This window comes from Pygoscelis adeliae, unplaced genomic scaffold, assembly GCF_000699105.1.
Source record: "Pygoscelis adeliae isolate BGI_AS28 unplaced genomic scaffold, ASM69910v1 Scaffold48, whole genome shotgun sequence".
In the NCBI taxonomy this organism is placed as follows: Eukaryota; Metazoa; Chordata; class Aves; order Sphenisciformes; family Spheniscidae; genus Pygoscelis; species Pygoscelis adeliae.
In genome coordinates this window covers 5392113-5402363 of record NW_008825618.1, presented here as the reverse complement: position 1 = coordinate 5402363, position 10251 = coordinate 5392113, and the positions used below count along the sequence as shown (strand labels likewise).

Sequence of the window (10251 nt, the reverse complement as noted above, 5' to 3'; positions counted from 1 at the left end):
CTGCCGCACGCTGCCCCCCCTGCCCGCTGGCTCCGCTCGCTTCCGACCCGCCGCCGCTCTCCTGCGCCGCTCCTAAACTTCTCTCTGCGGCGGCGGCCTCCGCGCCCCGCCGGCTTTGTGCTGCACTGCCACACTGCCCGCCCCTCCCCTTTTTTGCGTGGAGCTTATTATGCGTCGAGCGGAGGCGTCTGGAGTTGCTCGACCTCGGGTTTTAAGAAATACTGTGCCGCGATTATATTAACACTGAGGGCTCGGGTTTCGTTTTGTTCGGTTTTTTTTGTTGTTTTTTTTTTTTTTTTTAATTGCCGAATGGGACAGTGAGATCCGGTGACTTGTTTCATTCGAAACCTGTTCCTTTTTCAGTTTTCGTTATGGGGAATGTGGTTGTTCATAAAGTCTACAGAGATAGATAAATTCTATTTTAATGAACTTCGGATGCGCGTTAAGATGTTTAGCAATATTGTTAAGCTATGAAAGAGACCTTTATGCAGCAGAGAGAACAACGGTTTTAACGGTTGTGATGTTACCCTCGCTCATTGGAGCACTGGACCCAGAAATAGCACTTGTTCGTACATGTGAAGCCAACTAGTTCTGTTAATTCTCAGGTGGAGCTTTGCGCTTTATTTCAGCGATATTGTTCTAATGAAATACTAATTATAGTTCAGAAGGCTTGCTCATCCTGAGTTGTCACTTTCATTTTTGTTTGCTGATAATCTCCTTTGCTAACTTCAGAATTTGACAGCGATGTCATCAAAAACTTGCATAGTAACACAAACACACGTGAAAATGTTGAAGGCTTTTTGAGTTATTGACCCTAATTTCGTGGTGTATAGTTTTATGCAGTGCCTAAATTGATAAAAATATTCCATGCATGTCTGGGAAGAAGGATTGGAATGTGCTTAATGATTTGAGAATACAGTGAGTAGTTTTTTGTAGTATTCTGGAGCTATTTTAGTTCATATGTAATCTTTTAAATATTATATAAATGGATTTAAAGATTGAAGAGAGCAAACATTACGCAAGTAACAAAATAAGTATTATCTAACTTAAAGTATTAAATGGTGTTAGTCTTAGTGGAGAATTTTATGGTTAGTCTATGTCCAGGCTTTAAAAATTGAGAGAGGATCTGTTCGAGTACCTGTGGAAAATGAGGTGTTTATAAACTTTAAATAATACATCTACAATATTTGATCACTATTTTTTGCTGTGGAGCACTCAAATTGAAACTGAATGAACTGTAGTTCATTGAGTGATGTAGCAACATATTTCAACTCTATTTTCTGCAGTAAGTTTTCTAAAATTTCGAAGCTAACATATAAAATACTCATGAAGTCTGTATAGGAGGAATATGACATTTGAGCACTATTGGCAATGGAATAATAAACTTCTGAGGGAGAAACAATATTGGAAAAGATTTGGTATAGATTTTGATGCTTCTAGAATACACTTTAAATTTCAAATAGAAAAATCAATAAAACTTAATAGAGTAGAAAACTATGGTATTTGAATGAGTCATCTGTAAATTGTGTTATATGTGTTAGTATAGACTCATGTTTGGGAAGGAAAGTAGTAGTTTCTTGCTAACTGAATTAACTAGTGGACAGTTCGTATATTGAAAGTGACTTCTTCTCGTGTCGGTTGAAATCCTAATACATAGCCTAACTTTTGCTTTTTCCTGTAATGCTAGTTTTCTATAAAGGCCTTGCAAATATGACATTTTTTTCCCCTCAGAAATCTGCTGAAATGTAAGCAGCTTCTTTTCTGCAGATTTTATAAAATTAGTCTTTAAAGAGTAAATGGAACATGCTAAAAATATTTTTACATTAATGACTTCTCTGTTTCTCTGGAGTCATGGCGCAGTGGGTCAGGATGATAAACTTACGCCTGTAAATAAAATACCGTAAGATCATGTGATTTACAAAAAATAATTACTTGTTGGTATAAACTACAGAGTGAGTCATTGAAATTTATATCTGTGTTTATAATTTGATTTTCTTGATAAACTCAAAGCCATTGATTGGAAGTATATTATCTTTATCCATAGGCACAAGTTGGTCTTATAATTAAATCTGAGAATAAATTTTTACTTTATTCTATTTAACTTCTTTCTATTTCTAGTGTTTCAAGAACACGGAACAGTTATTATATATTTGTAATATTGTCATTGCCTATGAATGTGAGAAGATATATTTGCTTGGTTTAATTAAATTTGAGTGGCATTTGTTGGGATGAGAGGAATGAAACGTGTGCAGGCACAGTGCTTAATTTGAGTACATCATCAATTGCTGAGGATATTTGAAAACTTATTTCAGACATGAGTGTCAGGCATTTATTTATAACTATGTACTATGTTCAATTAGCTGACTTTTATTCTAGATTTCCCTAATGTTAAACATAAAGCTAAAATAGTTGAATAAAATGCGTGAATATGAGCTTTCCGAAAAATGATTTCTGTAGAACAGCCTCTTATGTAGCTGTAAGCGGTATCAGTACAGGACGGTGAGAGTACTGGCTGCTGAATAAATACCGTAAGAGGGAAGAAAAACCTTTAAAAATAAAAGGCTACTTTGTATATAAAGGGTGTTTAAAAATTTGTCTTTTAAACTTTTGACCCCTCCCCCACCTTCCATCCAAAAAGGATCATAGGTGGCCTGGCAGAGACACACTCACAGAATGGGGTTGATGCATTTTTTCTGGATGGTGGTGGAATTGTTTTTTTGTTTTTCTGAAAAAATCGCCTCAAGATATTTCGCGTCGCTTTAGGAAAAGTGAATGCTGGCCTAATGCGTCACTGAGTAAGTTTGCTGTCTCTTGAGGAATGGAAGAATCGAATTTGTCTTCTGGGGCTGAATGTTTAAGTTGGGGATTCCAAAACTGTTTACTGAAGGAGGTAGACTATCCATTGTGTTTAGCACGCTTTTGAAAATAATATACATGAACAGAAGGAATTTGGGAGTCTTTCACCTCATGTTTATCTAGCTCAGTAATCCATACTTTATTATCTCCTATTGCTTGTTTGCAAATTGTACACTGGGAAATCTAGAAGTTAGTAAATCCTGTAACATTTTTTCTTTTTTTTTTTTTAATCAAAGTTATTTTTATGTCTCTCAATATGAGAAAGATAGGAAAATGCAAACATGAAAATGACAGGATATTAGGATATTACAACAGTAGTTGTTACTGTAAATCATGGATTTCTGGTGCTGACAGGCTAGAAGATAAGTTTATAAGATTTTTCCATACTTCACGGAATACTTGAAATGAAAGTTCAGTCTCAAGGTTAGAAAAGAACAACCTTCTCCCCAAAGCCCGTAATATTTCTAAATAAATAGTACTATGTGAAACATAGCTATACAGTATTCACTGGTTTTGATCTTTGGGTATCTAATTGCCATATTGTACTAGTGATTACTGCCCGGAAGATTTTTTTCCCCCGCATCTGGTAATAAACCTGCGGATTGACCTAATCTTTTTGTATCCTTTTTAATGAAAACTTAAAAAGAGTGATTAGGCTAAGTGATAGTGCTGCTGCTAAACAAAAATAAAGACAAGACGGCATTTGAAAATACTTCCAAAATTCAGAACATAGAAAACCGTAAAGGTTGCAAGGATTTATTTAGCACTTGGCATGTTTTATTTTGGATAATTATGGTAGAAACAGAGTGCTGCAATAAGGAAGTTAAGGACAGCTGAAGTATTTGAAGTTTGATAAGGTAAATTGTTGGATAACTAGGTTACAGAAACAACACCTGGAATTCTTACTAAAATATTCAAATTACAAATTTTATTGCTTCTGTCTTCTATTTTAGTTATTAGATATTAGTTTGGTGCCTCTGAGGTGGTGGCTTTAAGACAAGATTTTACAAGATGTATTGTTACATGTGACTTAAAATTGAGACCATTTAAGTTCCTGAAGGGTGAAAGAGGGCCAAAGTTGGGGGATGTGTTCTCTTTTTTTTTTTCTTCTTTTCCCTAAAAGTGATCAAGAAGTAGTATGATAAGGTGTCTTGTTAAACTTGGTGTCTTGAGATACGGAGAGATGCTAAATATGATATGGTCTGAATGAGTTCCCTGTGGTAGGAACACTGGTTGCCTGAATATTCACTTTCCTTGAATGCAGGGCAAAACATTCTTTAAATATATGATCTGTTTGTATAAGGTATAAGACTGTTAAAAAGTTGATTCAGTAGCATGGCTGATGCTGTGTATTTGCAAGAGTTTGTTTCAGTGCGACCGTTCTTTATTGATTAAAAAGGTAATCCTCGTGTTTGCATTTTGTAGTCGTCAACAAGAAATTGAAGAGAAACTCATAGAGGAAGAAACTGCTCGAAGAGTGGAAGAGCTTGTGGCTAAACGTGTAGAAGAAGAGTTGGAGAAAAGGAAGGATGAGATTGAGCGAGAGGTTCTCCGCAGGGTGGAGGAGGCTAAGCGCATCATGGAAAAACAGTTGCTCGAAGAACTCGAGCGACAGCGACAAGCTGAACTTGCAGCACAAAAAGCCAGAGAGGTAACGCTCGGTCGTTTGGAAAGTAGAGACAGTCCATGGCAAAACTTTCAGTGTCGGTTTGTGCCTCCTGTTCGGTTCAGAAAGAGATGGAATACAGCAAATCTAATTCCCTTCTCGTATAAACTTGCATTGCTGCGAAACTTAATTTCTAGCCTATTCAGAGGAGCTCACTGATACTTAAACAGTTACTCTCCTAAAACCTGAACAAGGATACTTGATTTTTAATGGAACTGACCTACATATTTCAGAATTGTTTGAAACTTTTGCCATGGCTGCAGGATTTATCAGCGGTCCTTTCATTTTTGGGGAAGGGTATTGAAAATCTGTAATTATGTATCCTTCATTTGTTTCATTTTGTTTACCTAGACTGTAAGAGGCTTTTGCCTTCAGTCAGGCAAAAAGCAGGGTCCAGCAGTGAGCTGCAGTACCTGTCTTTAACAAATAGGTTTCTTATTCTTCATTTAAAATGAACATTTTCTTTGAGCATACATTGGACTAATTCTGGGACTTCGAGCGTAAGCCCATCCACGTCTTCACGAAGGATCTATGTCCAAGTCATTATATCAATTTTTAATAACTACTAACAACTCCTTTTTTTTCCCTAGAAGTTATAAAAGAGCAGGTTGCCCTTGTCTGAAGTCAAGCTGAACATGTGACTTGGGTTTTTGGTTTTGGTTTTTTTTTTTTTTTAATCAGCAGCTGGAGCAGAAGCTGAAAATGTCTTTCTGTGAGACAGTAATTTGCTACTAAAGGCTTTGATGCCTGCCTGCACCGATCATTCCAGGATCCAGAAATTTAAAGGCAAACTTTAAACTGTAAAGGAAATTTGTGCTAAATAGTCACAAGTCTCAAATGCCTTTTTCACTCTGTACCTCCTACACGGTTTGTTTTAAATTAATATTTTGATTGGCTTACCAAAGGAAAGACAGTAGCAACGAAGCTTTCCCCTTCATACTAAATGTGACTTGTCTGTCACATAATATCTTTAAATTAAAACCAAAAAAACCCAGAACGCTGAGTTACAACAAATATTAAGAATATTAAATTACACCTGTTTTGCAAATTCAAACCTTAACTGTGAAAGAATTGAAGTTCAATTTAGATGTCTGTAGTCAGCAAATGCTTCATGTATAGAGGTTTTCATTTGATCAGGTGGATTACTTTTTTTTTTTAAAGTATTTTTGCTATTGTCAATGTGATGTGAAGAAGTCCCATCAGTTCTTTATAATGCAGAATAAACTTCCATGCCTGGAGTGAAGAGTGCTAGCTAGTAGCTGGTTACTAGTCATAGTAAGAAGTTTTCTCTTCGTATGCTTGCTTTGTTCGTATTAACTTTTTTTTCTTACACAGACACAAACCTCTGGCTAACTTTAAATCTTCCAAATATTAAAATAATTTGGATATATATTACGTGAACTGAAACACCTCAAAAACTTTCACGCAGTCTTCATATTTATGAGTTGCATAACAGAGTTCCATAAAATTCACCAAGAAAACAACAATTACAAGGCTTTATTTCCTGATCTTGCCTACCCTGGACTCCTGAATTCCAAGTTCAGACTGCAAATGACAGTTTCAGCTGTCTTAAAATTGTCAAAATATTGAATGTTAAGTCCATTCTCCCCATGAAAGAAGCCCATAGCTCCATGAAGTATGGATTACCATTTGTATTTTTCACTAACAGTAAATGTATTTTTCTTATTAATTGTTTGCCTTAGGAATGATTTACATATTTTTGTTCCTTCTTATCATAAACATCTGCATTCCTCAGCTCAGCCTTCCTTGTATGTTGTTTCTTTATAAATGGTTGAGCTGCTGATGCAGGTATTGCCAAGCTAACAGTACAAATCATTTTAAAGAGGAAGCTGGCGCGTATGGCAGCCGAGGAGCACACTCTGCAGGACACTGGACAAGACAGTAAATATTCAACTTTTAATGCTGATTAAAGGAGTATAGGTAAAGAATACGTAGGTATACTTAATTGGTGAGACAAACTATTCACTTTATTTATATTTTCTATATTACTTTTTAATTTGGTAAATACTATCCAGTTTTTGTAGTTGTCCTTGTTGATTTGTGTGATATTAAAATTCTAGTAATAAATTGTCAGGAATCTATGATTAGGGAGGGTTTAGTTGGTTGCTGTTTGGACTGGGCGGGATGATTTAAATTGAGTACTAGAAACCAGTTTTAGTGGCTGCACAATTTACCGTTGTGAGACAAAATAGGTGGCTGTAAAGCTGCCACTTTAAGTCAGTTCACAAAAGAATTCTGAGAAAGATTAGTGAACATGCAGAAAGGAGTATTTCACTTTACTAACATCTTGCCCTGTCCTCCCCTTTAGGAAGAAGAGCGTGCAAAGCGTGAGGAACTAGAGCGAATACTAGAAGAGAATAATCGAAAAATTGCAGAAGCACAAGCTAAACTGGTATGTGAAGATGTAGTTAACAGTTCTGTAGGGGAATACAGGTCCCTCTGCCTGATTTGCAACACAATTAAAATAAACAAATCGATCCTTTCTAGGATTTAACTTGTCTATTGCTGGTTATGTGGGTAGAGTTGCTCTCCTTCCCTTGAGCATAAGAGACCAGATCCTTAGCAGTAACACTAGTCTGAAAAAAATAGTTCAGGTGCAGTTAATTTAGAGGAAGACAGCTGACTTCAGAATTTAAAAAGTACCTTTTTAACTATATCTCACAGGGAAGGTTGAAGTAAGTTTGCAAACTCGTTCAGCTTCTAGAACAGAAGCGGCGAATTCTGTTTTGTTGAGCAGGACAAGCGCAAACTCGATTTGAGACTGGTATAATGTTGCTGTACAAGTGCTGAAAGGGGCTTTCAGCATAAGCTTAAGATGTCTAAGTTACGAAAGTCTAGCTTATGTTGGTCTCCAAGCCTGTTCAAGCAGGTGCCTGCCTCATGAGAACGTTCAATATGATTTAGCTGATTCTAATTAATTAATGATAAGCCAAACTAAGCTGCTTCTAAATTTTGGTTGAACTCTATCGGTTTCAGTTACCCAAGTAATCGCACCTTTTTCAGGTAAAGATGGTGCTTCTTAAAACTCTTTGCTTGAACCACATCTGCTTTAGATGTTTTACCCTTTTCCCAACCTCATATGGTGGAAATGGGAGAAGTAGAAAATTACAGCTCTTACCACTGGAAGAGCTGTAAGAATCATAAGTCACTGTAAGGATTGACTTGTTACAGATCAAGTAAAGGTGGTTTTGAATTAGGAGGGGTTTTTAGATGGGTTTTGGAGTGGGGAGACCTCTGTTTGAAGGTCTGTTACTTCGTTATATTGTGCCTTCATCTGACACGTGACAGCTGTCAGGGGAACTTGTCTATATATACACACTGACTTCCTTAATTAAAATGTGTTGTTTGCAAAGCAATGCTGAAGAACATTGCATGTAAGCGCTCAAGATTTCGACGCATTAGCTGTAGAAAGTTTTCCGTGTTTCTTCCAAAGTCAATTCAAATAACCGTTTTATAAATGGTTTCACTGAAACCAGCTATGGCACCTAGCTCAGGTAGAACTGCTTACATAACTATGCAGGAGTGGACCTGTTTGGAAGTTAATACCGAGCTGTAGATTGCTTTTATGACTACAGAATACGCTGGCCTAAATTCTACCATTTTCATATATAGGCTGAAGAACAATTGAAAATTGTTGAAGAACAAAGAAAGATTCATGAGGAGAGGATGAAACTAGAACAAGAGAGACAACGTCAGCAAAAGGAAGAGCAAAAAATTATCCTGGGCAAAGGAAAGTCTAGGCCAAAACTGTCCTTCTCACTAAAAAGCCAGGATTAAATTGCAACTCTGAACTCTTAAAAGGAAAAAAGAAAGAAACAAAAAAATCCGACAAAAAAGCAAAACAAAAAAAAAACTTTGTATGGTAGCTTCATGTTGAAGTGGTTTTTTTTTTTTCTCTCAATTTTTTTTTTTGTCTTTTTTGAAAGTCTGGAAAGTTAGCTTGTTCTAATAGGGGCTGTGCTCTGCAATTCTTATTTTTTTTAAAACTTCCATTAAGTTAAACCCTTATCAGATCATTGTTGCCTTTTAGAGGGTAATCTGTTCTCACCGATTTTGTTTCTGTATTAGTGGTCTGAAGCAGATCAGGTCACTTTATGAATCGTGGGTGATCTGATAAGGTTTTACTGACCTACGCATCAGAGTTTGACTCTGATAATTGACAGAACTTTATACGGGGTATTGCTGACTTTTAAATTTTTTTTTTTTTTTTTAAAGTCAGTAAATACATGAGTAAATTGCCATAGTATTACTGGACCTCTGTGGTTTATTGTTAAATCAGTGTCCTATGATACTGTCCCGTTGTTGCGCTTGATGTTCCTGACACAGGTAAGGAAATAGTTTGTCATTTCTGCTATGAATACATAGAGAGAGTTCAGTATTGTCTCTGTTAGATTTGTTTTTATTACATTGACAGCATTCAACCAGCGTTCCCCATTGTGTAAATAAACCAATTTGCTGAATAAAGTGAAAGTCTTAAATTCATATGTTTAAGTAAATTTTTTTAGTACACTTCTATAAACAGCTATGAGTGACAATTCACATGAAATTCAAGACTATAGTGGTATTTTTTTTTTTAATTTTGCTTTAAACTATTGTGGCTTCTCCTACTTACAATGCAAAATTACACACAGTACAAAGTCCCTGCAGTTGTGAATGTTTTTGATGGCTGCTGCTGTTTTCATGAATGTTGGTTTTTATTCTGACAGAGACTTATTTCAGCTGTAATATCATGTTTAAACAGCTGTTTGGCTTACTGCACCCAGACCAATACTTCGATATCTAATCCCTTTCAGTTCTCCTCATAATATAGTATATTGTATAAGTTAAGGTCATTTCCATATAATGAATCTGATGGATCCTAAAGGATTTAAAAATGGAAGTTTTTTTCCCAAAGGACTGGACCGGCTAGCGTGCTTGAAGTGAAAAACAGAAAGTGAGATTCTGTCTAAATATGTTGTTTTAGCCAGAAGGCAACTGTTATTCATATACAGATCTTGAATGTTCTCCATTTATATATACAGGTTTTATTTTGGAAAATGAAACTACAGATTGAAAACTATATATAAAAGTCCCCTTTTTGTATATAATTCTTCTACCAAAACCTGGATTACCATAGCTTGTCCGGTTCTAAAACTTTCTTTTTCCTGTCGGTATTGCAACATCTGTAGTAACCGTAAAATGAAAGTAACCGGTAGTTGCCTGAGCATTTGAATGTCACTGGACAAAGTCGGAACTAATTTCTGATATTCCCAAAGGATCTGTTTCTGTAGATTTGGCAAATTAAATGCGGGAGCAAGTAGAGTGTGCCACTGAGAGCAGTATTCAACGTGCTTTGTGTGAAACCTGGGCTTGGGGGCAGGCTGATGCGTATCGCTTTGTCCAGCATGTCGAGAAAAATGTGAAGACAGTAAAATACCTACACTATTACTGTACTTAAATTTGTCTATATATTGTATTACAGAAGAAGGTTGAAGGTTGCTTAATGCATAAAAACAAAAGCTGAAGCCAAATAAATCATGTACGTGACCTGTTGGCAGGAGCAGGCTGTATTTAAAGCTCAACTGATACCTGTATTTCCAAAACAGAAAACATCCCCTGTTCCCTTATGAGAAACAAGCTATTAAAAGTCAATACTCAAACCAGACCTATGCATTTTTGTTTCCTCTCCTCTTCTAAAAGCAAGAAGCGAAGTTCTCGTACATGCAGCT

General features: G+C 36.2%; 1 protein-coding gene across 1 annotated transcript; it reads left to right on the top strand.

Annotated features, from left to right (window-relative positions):
• The first annotated feature begins 2428 nt into the window (after window positions 1-2428).
• Window positions 2429-10187, top strand: ARGLU1 (arginine and glutamate rich 1). The gene is made up of 4 exons (XM_009333375.1): window positions 2429-2499; window positions 4282-4507; window positions 6852-6935; window positions 8156-10187. Exons 1-4 carry the CDS (start codon window positions 2429-2431, stop codon window positions 8318-8320), a joined length of 546 nt encoding a protein of 181 aa, XP_009331650.1. The 3' UTR covers window positions 8321-10187.
• The last annotated feature ends 64 nt before the right edge of the window (window positions 10188-10251 follow it).